General features: G+C 42.6%; 1 protein-coding gene across 3 annotated transcripts in view; it reads left to right on the top strand.

Moving 5' to 3' along the window:
• GLS (glutaminase) overlaps nucleotides 1-15471 on the top strand; it is a 926246-nt gene that overhangs the window by 576943 nt on the left and 333832 nt on the right. The window contains exon 15 of one of the 3 annotated variants that reach the window (XM_078680396.1): nucleotides 13268-14361. The exons of the other annotated variants lie outside the window; for them this stretch is intronic. Coding sequence (XP_078536522.1) covers nucleotides 13268-13423 — 156 coding nt within the window. The 3' untranslated portion in view covers nucleotides 13424-14361. Of the gene's footprint in view, nucleotides 1-13267; nucleotides 14362-15471 lie in introns of those variants that run through there. 3 annotated transcript variants of the gene reach the window in all.

Consider the following 15471-nt stretch of genomic DNA (forward strand, 5'->3'; position numbering starts at 1 on the left):
TTCATCCTATCTTCAACCTGCTCTCTCTCAAATTCTTCCTTAAGAAGGAGATATTGAAGATCCTCACTCTAGCTCAGGTCCTGTATTCTCTGGATCTGGGAGACTAGATGGTAGCGCTGGACTTGCAGGATGCAATTTTCCATATTCCATCCTGCCTGCCCACAGGCATTACATGCTATTTATGGTAGACCATGAGTTCACCATGCTGCCTTTTGGCCTCACCAGGGACCCTCTGGTGTTCACCAAAGTGATGGGGGTGGTTGCAGCTCATCTGCAGTGATATGGGGTGCCACTCTTCCCCTACCTCGACGATTGGCTATTGAAGGTGGGCTTGCCCTAGGCAGTTTTCTCTGAATATTCAGACTACGGCGAACCTACAGCATTCACCGGGGATCACTATTAATGTGCTGAAGTTGCACATGACTCCATCTCAGAATCTTCTTTCCATCCGAGCTGTTCTGGAAACGGCGCAGTGTTGAGCCAATCTTCCCGAACGTTGAGTCAAGGATATTCAAGCTATGATACCGATATTTCAGCCTCTAGCCTGGATTTCAGTGAGACTGATTGTGCGGCTGCTGGGCCTCATGGCCTCCTGAATCCTGCTTGTGACGCATGCCCATTGGCATATGTGGGCTCTGCCGTGGGACCTGAAGTTCCAGTGGGTGCTGCATCAGGGGAAACGCCGACATGGTTCAGATCTCGGAGGGAACAGCAAAAGATCTGCAGTGGTGTTTGACGAATTGCGATTAGGTCAGCTGCAGACCCTGCTACCTGACAGTAGTGACAGATGCATCACTCCTGGGATGGGGCTGCCATCTGGGAGAGGTGGGGATCAGAGGACTTTGATCTCCAGCGGAATCTGGGCTCCACATCAACCTGTTGGAGCTCCAAGCGATCCGATTGGCATTAGAAGCCTTTCTACCCTCCATTGATGGCATGTCCCTGGTGGTTCAACATCTGGTGGTTCTCAGGACTCCAGAGCGGACAAACTCAGACGAAGATGCCTCTTGGATCACGAATGGTGTCTCCATCTGGAGGTGGTACACTCTTACAACAGTGAAAAGAGCCTTGGTTAGATCTGTTCACCACTGATGAGAATGCACAATGTCAGCAGTTCTGCGTGACGGAGTTTCCAAGGTGGCTCTCGCTCGAAGATGCTTTTCGTCTCGAGTGGAGCTCAGGCCCTCTTGTACGCCTTTCTGCCCATACCACTCCTGCTAAGAGTTCTCAAGAGAATTCATAACGGCCGGGCCCAAGTCATCCTTGTGGCTCAGGATTGGCACAGAGATTCTGGTATCCCATAATCTTCAGCATGGCCATCAGTCCTCCGATCAGGCTGACACTTCGGGAGGAACTTCTGTCTCAGCAGCAAGGGAGGATTCTTCACACAAACTGGTCAATGCTCTTCCTTCTTGCGTGGAGATTGACTGGCAATAGTTGACAACTTTCAACCTTCCCCAGAAGTCTGTAATATTATCCTGGCAGTCAGTCGTCCCTCCATCATTGGGTACAATTTGTGGCATGGTGTACATAGAGACAAATTGATCCCCTTTCGGCCCCCCTTTCTCAGGTTCTCCTGTTCATCCTTTGCTTTTCCCAGCAGAGCAGGACTCTGCTCTGGACACTGGGCTGTGGACACTGTTAAGATCCTCAGAAGCCATATACCCCTTCTGAGTAACTATATAGGTAATCTGGTGACTCTATCTTTTCAAGAAAGTCTGGTGCCGGAGGAATGGAAACTTGCCCAGGTTGTTCCTATAAAAAAGAAGGCTAATCTGAGTATGACCCAGCTCGATAATCTCCGCCCTATTTCCCTCCTGCCTTTCTGCGCCAAAGTAGTGGAGAAATTGGTCAACAACGAATTGGTTAAATTTGTGGAGGATAACCATCTCCTTCACTCCTCCCAATCGGGCTTTAGGGCGAAACATTCTACGGAGACTGCTCTTCTCTTCTCCACAGAATTGCTTCGTCGCAAAGTGGATGAGGGACATTCAGCCGCTCTGATACTTCTAGACTTGAGCGTGGCTTTCGATACCGTATCGCACTCTGGACTTCTTGTCCGATTGAGTGAGATGGGGATAGCCGGCTCAGCCTATGAATGGTTGGGTTCCTTTCTGGCGGATAGGAAATTTCAAGTGCATTGCCCCCTTTTAAATCCACACCTCGGTCTCTTAAACAAGGGGTTCCGCAGGGCTCAATACTGAGCCCTACGCTGTTTAATCTTTATATGGAGCCCCTGGCGAGGTTGGTAGAATCTTATGGGATGGATATTGTGTCATATGCGGATGACACCCAACTGGTGGTCACTCTATCTCATAACCCAGTTGAGACAGCTGATAACTTCTCCGCTTGTCTTGTGGCACTTGCTGGCTGGATGAAGAGCAATTACCTTCGTCTTAACGGGAATAAGACGGAACTTCTGGTGATAGGTTCTTCTCCCTCTATTTGGACATCGGCCTGGTGGCCAGCCCACTTGGGTCCCACGCCCACCCCCTCTGATACGGTGAAGAACTTGGGTGTTCTTTTGGACACTAACCTTTCATATTCTCAACATGTTGGGGTTGTGGCCGGCAAATGCTATGGCATACTAAAGGTTCTTCGTAAAATTTTAGATCTTCTTCCCATTAAAGCGAGGAAAACCTTAGTGCACGCCTTGGTCACTTCTCATCTTGATTATGGGAGCTCTCTGCTCTGTGGCCTTAGTAAAAAGGGCCTGAACCAACTTCAATGTGTCCAAAATGCGGCTGCCAGACTGGTCTTGAACCTGCCTAGGAGGTCATCGGGGAAACGTGCTTTACAGACCTTGCACTGGCTTCCCATGCAGGAACGCGTCCGGTTTAAAACCATGTGCATTACCCACCGTATTGCACATGGCCGCGGCCCTGCCTACCTCCAAAATATGTTGACCGTATACCGTCCCAAACGTCTCTTGAGATCTATGGGCAGCATGCAGCTCGTGGTACCTCGTATCCGTAGAGCACGGATGGGCGGGCGGTCCTTCAGGTTCCTAGCCAGTAAACAATGGAACGAACTACCCATTGAACTCCGGATGGAACCGTCTGAATCACTGTTCAGGCTGAAACTGAAGACCTACCTGTTTCCCAATGACTAGTTTTGTAGGATCCTATTGTCCCTTCCCTCCCCTATACGTTGGGCCTGTTTTTAGGAGTTCTGTGGAATACATCCTCAGCGCGGGGACGCACTGTTCTTCTGTGTAACCAGGCGCTTAATAAATGTTATTATTATTATTATTATCTATTTCTGAAATCTCTGCTTTTCTTTGGTTGCCTGATCAACCTTCCCCTTCCCAATCCCCTATTGGACATAGGTTTTTGAAAAGTTTGCAACATATGTTTCTTCCCTCTCCTTTCATTATGCCTCAGTGGGAACTCAATGATTTTGATTTGGTTTTATTTGATTTTGAGATTTATAGAGCACAACTAATGCCCATGGGCATCTTGGCACCGCGGTTTTGAAGATATAAATCTACCTACGATGATTTACAGTGAAAAAGTAAACAACCATGTTTTAAGTTATTTTCTAAAGGGCTTATAGTCGGCTTGGTTTCTCAAGGTCTAAGGCAATTGATTCCATCAGCAAGAAGTGACTTTGGTGAAGTTTCTGCCTCCCCTTGTAGTCTTATGAGTCCGCCAAATGGACACGTTCTTGGCCGTGATTGATCTGAGCTGTTCATTTGGGCATATACAAGGAGATTTCGTTTTTCAGGAAGTACAGGCCTTTTTGATAAAGCGTTTTGTGTGCTATAACAAGGGCTTTGTAGGCAACTCACTTTTTTATAGGACGCCAATAAAGCTCATCTCTAGCCTTAGGGACTGGCTCCCATTGTTTGTATCTTTTTAAGGAGACACACGGATGCATTTTGCAGTCACTGCAATCTATCCAAGATGTCCTTCTGACCCCCCATATAGAGGGTATTACATTAATCCAACTTGGGTAGTGCCGGGGTGATGACTACAGTTTTCCTCAATTCAAAGGGTAGAAAGGAGAGAATTTTCTTTACAGTTTTTAGCACAAAGAAGCAGGATGATGTAAGATGAGAAGTTTGATCTCTGAATGAGAGATTACTATCAACAATTATTCCCAGATTTCCTGCTTTCTACACTGGACAGGGAAGAGTTCCCAGACATTCTGGCCACCAGGGTGCTTTCCAAAAGGAAGTTTTCTGACAAAAGAGGAGCACCTCTGTCTTTTTGAAATTTAGTTTCAGACAGTGAGAGCTCATACAATTAACTATGGCACTCATACAATTGTTGAATTGCAGGGAAACCTCGTCGATATTTTTGGTCGTAGATACAACAATCTGAGTATCGTTTGCGTAAGAGACTGTAAAGAAACCATAGGATCTAATTAGTTCCCACAGGGGAGCCACATCGCCACTAAATAATGTGGGGCTTAGTGATGAGCCCTTCGGCCTTCCACAAGGTGGGAAACAATTATTTTGAGCTACTGTCTCCCATGTTGATTGTTTGTTACCTGTTGTCAATAAAACAGTATAAAATCTCAAATGCACCTTGAACTCCTATCTACATCAGGCGGTATTTCAGCAATAGATAGAACCACCGCCTTATCTCTCCTAACCAGGATGTCCCTTCTATCCTCTGTCACTGCTATCAGTCCTGGCTCGGTGCCATGTGATTTTCTGAACCCAAATTGGGCTTTGTCAAGTATCTCATTTTCGTCTAGAAATTATTTTCATAAGAAAGTTGAGAGAGAATGATTCAAATGTCTTTCTAAGAGTTGTTTTTTTTTAAAGAAACCGGAACAGATGTCTTGGTCACTAAGTGCACTGCAATGCCCTAAGGCTGCTGCGTAATCTGAATAAAATACAATTATTCAAGCGTCATAATCCTGCTCAATAAAGTGGCGATAAATGGGATTATAACAAATGTTTTTTTTTATTCTGTTGATCATCAATTCAAAATATGTTTTACAAATGTTATTCTTTCACATTCGTGTCTTCCAACATGACAGTTTGATTTTTCTTTTGATCGTCCTTGCGAACAAACCCAATGCATTTTGGGTCATAAAGACCCTTCGTCAGGGGTCACCATAATCGGAGAAATAAAAATACTTAAATCTTATCTTCTGTTCTTTATCCCAAGTTCATAATGCGACTAACCTGATGGCTGGGAAATCATGTATGGTGGGAAGATTAGGGTCAATTAAGGTAGAGGCTTGAAGTTCAGGATTACATCCTCCATGAAGATAAAAGTCAATATAGACTGTCTCAACCTTATTTTTTAAAACTGTTTGTTAGCTTATCGCATAGCTGGTTTGTGGCAGATATTTTATTGATAGCAGGGGGATAATAAGATTCTGTACTGTCGAACAGTTCCCGCAAGGAGCTGGTGGCAGATTTAATATTATTCTCAAAATATTTACATTTCATTGCTTCTCTCAGGTTTTTATATTCAAGGATAGTGAGCTTATAGTTCGCTTGTTACTCTGGATCGTAACCCCTCCAATTTCTTTCTTGCCAGTGGCAGAGTTTCTTTAGGTCCTTGATCTTTGTTGAGTACCACATCGCAGAGGCGTGGGTACTTTTATTAACAAATTGTGTCAGTGGGGGGGGGGGTTGTTAGCTGCTTCTTGAATCCAAGTAAATAGCTAGAATCAGCCTCATTTACATCGCTGGAAATGTCGGTTCAGTCGTTTTTAGGATCCCGTATAGATCTGTTTTGTTGTTTTTGCTCCAATGGCTTACTAATTTGTTTTGGGTAGGTTGTTTTTGTCCTTTGGTACCAGTAAAAATGGCTTGAAATTTTACCGCCATGTGGTCAGTCCAAGTTAGAGAGAGTATATCTCCTGTTTGAAATTCAAGTAGAGTTGTGAATATACTATCAAGTGTATATCCGTTGTTTTAGCTCAAAGCATAATAAATTGTCAATAAGAGATTTGTTGTACCTATTGTTAGTGTCCTCTAAATAGAAATTAAAGTCCCCATATACAGTATAATTGCCAGGTTGCACACTACCTTGTAGAAAATCACTAAGGGCTTCTAGAAAAATGGCCCTTAGGCCCAGAGGTCTATAGACCAATAATCCATAAAAAGTTGCATTGTCATTTACTTTACATCGGAAGGAAAGTGCTTTGCAGTCTTTAATATCTGCTGGGTCACATTCAATCTTTATGGAGTCTTTATAAATTATTGCTACTCCTCCATCACCTTTACCTGTTCTAGCCAGTCAATCTCGTCCTCTTTCCTTTTGTGCACTCTCTTTGAGCCTCTGCACAATTGTCCACTCAGGCTGCTTACCTTCAATATTGCCTTCCTGGTGGCAATAATATCTGCCCACATGGTCAGTGAACTACAGGCCTTGTCATACAAGCCTCCTTATCTTAACATCTACCCAGACAAACTGGTGCTTCGTCCGAGAGCTTTCTTTTTTTCCTGAAAGTGGTCACTCCATTTCACGTAGCCCAAACCATCACTCTGACCACTTTTTACGCTCTGCCTCATCCCTCCAAGGAAGAGCAGCAACTACACTGTCTGAACCTAAAAGACCAAGGTCATTCTACCTTGACCGCATATGAGAGTTCCGGGTGGACGACCAACTCTTCATATTTCGAAGCGAAGAAAGAACGGCTGTACAGAAGAGGACCATCTCACGATGGATTGCTTTTATGTCGGAGAGAAGAAAGTGTGGACTGTTCCGAAGAAGACTTTCTCGCCATGGATTATTCTCTACATCAAAATCTGCTGCATATTGGCTATGTAGCAACCCTCTGAGGGTTTGCGTGCTCATTCCACCAGAGGTAAAGGTGCCACAACTGCTTTAGCTCGCGGACTTCTGGTCTTGGACATCTGCCGGGCAGCAACTTGGGCTTCCCTACACACGTTTACCGAACACTATTGTCTGGATAGTCGAGTGCGCAGGGATGGGCACTTTTCCCGTTTGGTCCTGCAGGACTTCGTTGTGTATAATTGATCCACTGACCCACCGCTGGGGAGGAATTGCTTGGGTATCTACTCTAAGGTAAGGAATCTGCTGCTAGAAGTCTCTATCAGATAATCAAGTTACTTACCTTCAGTAATACCTTATCTGGTAGAAACTCTATCTAGCCGCAGATTCCTTACTGACCCATCCATCCTCCCTACTCTGCGAACACATTTCTATGGACAGGGCTTTTCCCTTTCAAGGCCATAGTTTTCCACACCAGTGGTCAGTGTACTTCATGGCACTGTGCTTCTGGCATGGAAAGTTGTGAAACAAAAGTAACGTCAGCTCGTCTGGGTGGTGCCTATATTGGTACCAATATAGTCTGACACCTAGTGATAGTTCTAAGGTGAGGAATCTGCGGCTAGATAGAGGCCCTGCCAGATAAGGCATTAACGAAGGTAAGTAACTTGTTCTACTCCAGAGTGCCTAATTGGTGAAGTTTTAGAAAGTAAGGTACATCTCAATACCTTCCAGACCAATCAGCCAGGCAGAGAATCAATAACACTTGATGCTTTTGGAAATAGAATATTTTCTTCAGCAAGTCTAGCCTTTAGATTTATCAATGCATTTTGTCTGTTGAGTAGGTACATCCATGTTTATAGGATACAGCCATTGACATCTTGCTGGACTTCACGAAGGACCTTAGGGCCTTGTTGGGCTAAACACTACAGGCTGGTCATAGTGCAGCCAAGTATGTGCTCTGAGCTGGTCTTGACACTACAGACTTTATCAGCAGAGCTATTGTCACCGCTGTCATACTCAGAAGGCACGCCTGGATGGCATTAGTCGGGTATTCTGAGGACATGCATACATTCCTAATTGACCTTCCATAGCTATAGTCGTTCAGGTGTGATTGTTGGAAAAAACCAAGTCCAAGGTATGGCCGGCTACGTGGGTAGGTACAGACACCTTTTGTGTCAGGTTTAACCCCTTAAGAGTATCTGCCAATTGTAAGGCCAGAGGGCAGTTATCTTTGTCCATATGGACATTGAAATCACCAAGAACTAGAAAGTTCGAATATTTTAAAGATAAGTCTGCTATGGTATCAAACAACTCCGGCCAATGACAGGACAGGGAGGCTGCAGGTCTAGAGACCAGCAATCCTGCATAGGAAGAAGTAGGGGAAAATCTAATGCAAAACGACCTGCCAACTCAATATTTTTAGATGAGATCTCCCAATCCTTTCTGGGAATCACTGCTAGCCACCTCCCCCCCCCACCCCGTCTGTTACCAGCCCGGTTAGCTGCTGCCGTCCTATAACCATCCGGGATGGCCAGACCTACATCGGGGTTGTAGCTCTCTTTTAACCAAGTTTTGGTTAAAAACATGACATCCTAAGAGTTCGCTTCAAGATTGAGCCAAATCTCATCCGCATCTTATGGCAGGGATCTGAAGTTGATTAAGCAGGCCTGCATATGAAACCATGGTAATCAGAGGAGGGACGAGGAAAACGTGTCCATTTATTTCCCCAAACAGTATCAGAGTTAATCAAGTGAAAAATGGACACTTGTAACAAGTCCAGACCGTTGGTTGGAAAAACTATGGTACCCTCAAAAGACCCAATGTGAATAGGTATAGCGGTATATATCGTTCCTCCGCCCCTACATTGTGGTTCGTTGGCAGTTATCATTGGGTACCATAGATAGTGTGGGTGCCTGCCTCAACCAGAGGCTCCTCTGGTCTGGGTTGCAGTGGCCAGAGAAAAAAAATTTTGTGCAAAGAAAGATCAAAAAAATTCAAAAAAAAAAAGACTGTTAAAAATGAGATCAGCACCTAGGGAAATTTTAATGAAATGGTGAAGATCTTATAATAAAACCAATGGGTACTTGTCCTAGATCGGATTATGTGATCCAGAAGTATTCAATTACAAGAGTGTCGACATGTTTCAGCCCCCCTTGGCTCAAAGGAGTCTACGGGGCTTTCGTCAGGACGGAAAAGGACAGACAAACATGAATGTTCTACTCACACTTATTATGTGGAGTTCAATGGAAACAGCGAGGGTCAGTGTTTAAACCGCTCGAGTTTGAAAAGCCTGCAAAAGAAATTACATACAGACATGTTGTGCAAGGTAATGAAACATTTGTACCATATTGCATGAATGAGAAAGGCACAGTAGTAAGCATTAGTCTTAACTACTACCACAGAGCCTAATTTAAGCTAGACACATTGTATTTCATTTCTAAACAGTAGGAGCATTCCCTGGTAGAGTAGAGGAAAGAGGGATGAGTTGAGAGCGGTTGAGAAAGCTGTAAAGATGTATGATACAGCGCCATTAAATGCGTGCGTTATGCCCGTGATGGAATGTGGCCCATCATGCGTGCTGATTGTTGGAGAGTCTATCACCCCTATAAACTCGTTGGAGACCAATACAACGAGGATATTTACGTTGCTGGTGAGGGATACGCCCTGCTTATGAGGAACGCGGAGTGCCTGACTCTAATGCGGTAAAATAGTGAAAGCGCGCTCAAACAGACGTTCTAGATGAGGCACTTACCCCCTAATGCGGAGATTGTTGCTTTCATCGGGGAGGTTCAGAGCTGTAGAGAACAAGTATAAGTAGTTCAAAAATCTCTTACCTACTCGGAGAAGAATTTGGAAATACCGAGAGAGATGCGCGTTTCGCCATTACCCGCGTGTCTGCGATCCTACGCTGCTTGTGCTGACTCTGCCCCCGGACGTCAGGATAGCGTCTGTGGGAGGGTTTAAGACTACGTTTCTTTGAAGAAACTTTATTGAGTCGTTACACAGTCACCACTGTAAGATGAAATGTCTAGGAGTGTGGTATTCCCAGTCTTCACTGTAGAGGACATCTTCCAGCATTTGTAGAGTGTCATCTTGGGGCAGGCTGGTGTACAGTGACTCCACGTCAAGACCTACCAAGAGCATCGTGTTCTGATCAAACGGTATATCCTTGATTTGTACTAGTAGGTCACGTGTATCTTTCAGATAGGTAGGTGTCTTTTGCACTATTGGTTTCAAGAACTCATCTGCGAATTTTCAAATTGAGGTCTGTACACCGCTTTATAAATCTAAAGAAATCTCAAGTTCAGTACTGAATCTGTCCAGTGTGGAATCTTACAACTTCCCATAAGGGGTCGCTGCATTTACTCTCATCCGATTGTGGTCAAGTAACCCACTCGCAAATCATACCACATTTTGTACTGCATTATAATGTAACATTATAATCTTATAATCTAATATCACACTCTTTCTGAGGAGTTATACACACACTCGCTGATCCTAACATCCAGGTGACTGTGTAACGACTCAATAAAGTTTCTTCAAAGAAACGTAGTCTTAAACCCTCCCACAGACGCTATCCTGACGTCCGGGGGCAGAGTCAGCACAAGCAGCGTAGGATCGCAGACACGCGGGTAATGGCGAAACGCGCATCTCTCTCGGTATTTCCAAATTCTTCTCCGAGTAGGTAAGAGATTTTTGAACTACTTATACTTGTTCTCTACAGCTCTGAACCTCCCCGATGAAAGCAACAATCTCCGCATTAGGGGGTAAGTGCCTCATCTAGAACGTCTGTTTGAGCGCGCTTTCACTATTTTACCGCATTAGAGTCAGGCACTCCGCGTTCCTCATAAGCAGGGCGTATCCCTCACCAGCAACGTAAATATCCTCGTTGTATTGGTCTCCAACGAGTTTATAGGGGTGATAGACTCTCCAACAATCAGCACGCATGATGGGCCACATTCCATCACGGGCATAACGCACGCATTTAATGGCGCTGTATCATACATCTTTACAGCTTTCTCAACCGCTCTCAACTCATCCCTCTTTCCTCTACTCTACGAGGGAATGCTCCTACTGTTTAGAAATGAAATACAATGTGTCTAGCTTAAATTAGGCTCTGTGGTAGTAGTTAAGACTAATGCTTACTACTGTGCCTTTCTCATTCATGCAATATGGTACAAATGTTTCATTACCTTGCACAACATGTCTGTATGTAATTTCTTTTGCAGGCTTTTCAAACTCGAGCGGTTTAAACACTGACCCTCGCTGTTTCCATTGAACTCCACATAATAAGTGTGAGTAGAACATTCATGTTTGTCTGTCCTTTTCCGTCCTGACGAAAGCCCCGTAGACTCCTTTGAGCCAAGGGGGGCTGAAACATGTCGACACTCTTGTAATTGAATACTTCTGGATCACATAATCCGATCTAGGACAAGTACCCATTGGTTTTATTATAAGATCTTCACCATTTCATTAAAATTTCCCTAGGTGCTGATCTCATTTTTAACAGTCTTTTTTTTTTGAATTTTTTTGATCTTTCTTTGCACAAAAAAATTTTTCTCTGGCCACTGCAACCCAGACCAGAGGAGCCTCTGGTTGAGGCAGGCACCCACACTATCTATGGTACCCAATGATAACTGCCAACGAACCACAATGTAGGGGCGGAGGAACGATATATACCGCTATACCTATTCACATTGGGTCTTTTGAGGGTACCATAGTTTTTCCAACCAACGGTCTGGACTTGTTACAAGTTTTCACTTGATTAACTATGAAACCATGGTGTCTGCTACCTTCCTTGGCTGCCTATCCAAGAAAACTGCTTTCTTCATCAAGTGAACTCATGGAGGTGATGGGATGCACCCCTAAGATGAGAAGTCCATTGACCTTCATAAGCTGCTCAGCATAACATTATGAAATATCCCTTGGAAAGAGGGATTACTCTTCCTGTCTCCTCTGTGGTAACAAAGAATTGTTTTCTTTGGATACATTAATGGTACTTAGGATGCCAGCCACCAAGGACCCAGATGACCAATGGACAACAAGAAAACGCCTTTTAGTCCCATCACACACTTGTAAGCAGTGCTGAGTCATTCACAACCCCATACCTAATGTGGCCTTCTTGAATCTAGTATGGGCAGTCTTTAGCTCTTTGTGACACTTCTGTTTGTAGCATATGCTTTAAAGTAATTAGATACAAATAAATACATTTACTATTCTTCCAGTGATAATCACCTTATATGTGAAGGCATGTGATTTACCACCAGCTGTGGCTAAGGGATTTTAATCCTTCCAGTCTCTGCAGGCCTTTGGTCAACATAATTTTTTATATGAGGGCCCGATTTAGAGTTTGGTGGAGCGTGTACCGCCAAACTAAAGGTCCGCCTGCCTGATTTACAGACTGGTGGACCTTCAGTATGTAGAGGGTAAAGCCTACTCAGTCTCTGCCACCTACATATCCTCCCCCGATGGTCTGAGGGAGTAAGGGCTGACGGGAGTTTGGGCTGTGTCCATCCGCCTGATTTAGAGTAGGCAGACACATGGTCAGTTTTTACTTTCACAAACGGCCACTTAAAACATGGCAGTATGTAAAAGTAGAAGTAAAAACTATTCAATGACCCCCAACCCATGGCAGAAAACTCCCATGGTGAGGGGGTCATTGTTTTTTTATTTTATTTTTATTTTCAAAAACAAAATCATGCTTTGGGATTTTGTTTTGAGAATAAAAAAAGAAAATGAGTGTGTGCAGTGCAGCCCCGTCATGTTGCCAGAGTCTCACGGCACACTTTCAATGTATTTACAAGAGCTGCCATGACGGTAGGTCTTGTAAATGTAAGAGATGTCCGCGTTGCTTTGCCTGCGGTCATCTCTGAATTTGGCAGTCAGAGTACCCTCGCCATGGCAGTATTAAAGTACTTTGCCATGGCAATACTACTAACACTGTTCATCAAAGTCAAAATCGAGTCCTAAGTCTTAAAAATTTTAATGAGCATGCTGCTGGGAACTTTGTATTGGAGTAGGTGTTTGAATTGTCTTATTTTGAAGTGACTCACAATATTTTGTGTATATGCCTTTTTATTTGTCTTATTTGTCTACAGCTTTGCTGATTAGGTTTTAGGTTCATGTAGTAAATAACTCCGGCTTTCCTATGCTGTAACAATGATCTGTTGATGGTGTCAATTGCAGACATGTGTTTGCTAATGATATTAATAAGTAAAAATACTACCTTTTTGGGTCATTCTCAGTAAGTTAATTAATCACCGTATTCTCTGGCCTCTCAGATTATATTTTATAGTCCAGTCTGATTCTTTATGGTCACTGTCTTGAGAGATAGATCGAGAAAGAGAGAGAGATAGCGAGCGAGAGATAGAGAGAACACATAAATACACCGTGAGAGATTTTTTAATAAAGTATTGTTCAATGGACCTTTATTATGTAAGTTTATTTGTCTTTGTAATTAAATATATCCTTTGGACTGGGTGCAAATCCTTCAATAATATAAATAACAATAAACCTTTCTTCATTACAAATACACTAACTCATTATATATATGTTGCTTGAAGAACCAGCAATCCTATGGACCAATGGACTATGAAAGCCTTCAGCAAGAGCTGGCTTTGAAAGAAACCATATGGAAAAAAGTGTCACCTGAATCAAACGAGGATACCTCCACTACCACCGTAGTGTATAGGATGGGAAGTCTCGGAGACAGGAACTAAAGAAATGAGTGCTAATGTTTGAAATTTCTTCGGTGTGTCCTTGAGCATCTGGAGTTCGTTTTTATATATAGATATATATATTTTCCAAGTTATTTATTTGAAATGCGTTTGTGTTGTCAATCATATGTATGTTTGTGGGAAATATAGATTCATATTGCTGCATTATGACCTTTAACCAAAGAAACTAATTTATGTGAAAATCAGAATTGCATTTCTTGATATATGTGGAACACCTCCTTCCACAATTTTTTAAAGAACAACTTATATAATGCCAGCAGTATCCTTCAATCACCTTCCTAGATGTGAGGGCTTAAAACAGTATCAAAGGTTGGATCTGCTGATACTCTTTGATTTATTCAGTGGATGTACATTTAAAATATTTTGAAGTTTAATTAAGGCAACCTGAAATCAGTTGTCCACCTCATCCAATGTGTCACGTGCTCCTATGTGTTCATACGTTTGTCAGTAAGATGATTAAATCACAGTCTTATTTTCGGGTTAACTGAAATGTCAAGTGAGGAGAAATGGGTTTTGATTATCAATGTTTTGTTATAAAATTGGAGGTGGGAGCAATTTTATTTTGTAACCTTTTTTAACTTAATTTCTAAAGCGAAAATGTATCTTACCTCCTAAAGACAATTGAATCTGCTTGACTAGATGTAGAATCAACCAGCTTTTCACGTATGATACTAGATACATTATTCTGCATGCAGTTCTCACAAAACCTTTGTGTCTGTGTGGACCTTTTACAGCCTAGAGTGATGTAAAAGATCATTGTAATTCATATTCTGCTTGATTTGAGTTTTGTAAAACTTCTTTTAGTTTGTGAGAAGTGGCTGATTGGAATGTGAAATTTGTGTTATGTGTGGAGTGGTTGACTGTTCAGTATTTAGTACTTATGCTCCATTAGTTACACTGTCTTAATGTAATTATACAATGTAGACCAATTATTCTTGGAGGCGAGGTTAGAGGATATATTGTTTTGCTATATATTCTGGATTTCTCTTTGATCAATAGGGGTAATGTTGGATGAATGGGTGGTATTGCCTTATCTTAGAATAGAATAATGATTCCATAGGACTCATTTATGTATTTGTAAGGATATTTCAATCGTACAGTTGTCCTAATCAGAATCTAGAATACGTGAAATCACCACTAATTCATCGGTGATTTAAGATTTTTTTTATATATATTTAGCATAATAAAAAATCATCTGGATAGTTTAAACAAAGTAGGTGCTCCAAAGTGATGTTACAGTGCAAGTGCAAAAAGGTGTGCCAAAATCGTATAACACTTAAAGTGTAGGTAATATTTACAGTATGTACACAAACGATAACACCTGATTAGACAAAGAATCAATTTCAAAATCCAATGCTTTCAACATTCATATTTGAATGGTCCAACAATGAATGATATGGGTGAAATCCACATAAGTCGACGTTTGGACCATTACAAGGAATCATATGGAGTCTTTATCAGGACATAAGGGGCCTTGGTAGCAGCCTGCAAGAAACAAAGTATTGTCAAACCTCAAGGTACTTTGAGCTGAGGTAGAGTGCATGTTACCCTGAAACTGAAAAATCTCACCTGACCAAAAAACGTCTGGTCTGTATCTAGAAACATCCATAAAGTGGTGTTAATACAATCTGAGAAAGAATAAATCAACAGACCAATTGGTAGAAGGACCCCCATTGTGGGAAACAGGAAAAAAATTGCATATTGGCAATGCAACCTATGTGACATAGCAAACAGCTGTAGGTGATGAATGGGAGAGACATAGCCCCTCAGTCACTACATGCAAGTGAGGGCTAACCCAAAACATAGTCAACCTTCTGTATATGCCTAATAACAAGCAATTAATGGCAATGAATCCAAAAACAAAATGAGAAAGGATGATAATAGGCCCTCAACCGACAACTGCCTTAAAAGCACACTTCAGAACCATCACAAATTTGTTGGGTAGTAACTCGAGTATCAATGTGTAGTATGCAAACTCACCGGGCTAGGCCTTATCACCCGAACTTACGAGAACACCGTTGCTGTGCAAA

The sequence above is a fragment of the Lissotriton helveticus genome, chromosome 3_1 (genome assembly GCF_964261635.1).
Source record: "Lissotriton helveticus chromosome 3_1, aLisHel1.1, whole genome shotgun sequence".
Taxonomy (NCBI): domain Eukaryota; kingdom Metazoa; phylum Chordata; class Amphibia; order Caudata; family Salamandridae; genus Lissotriton; species Lissotriton helveticus.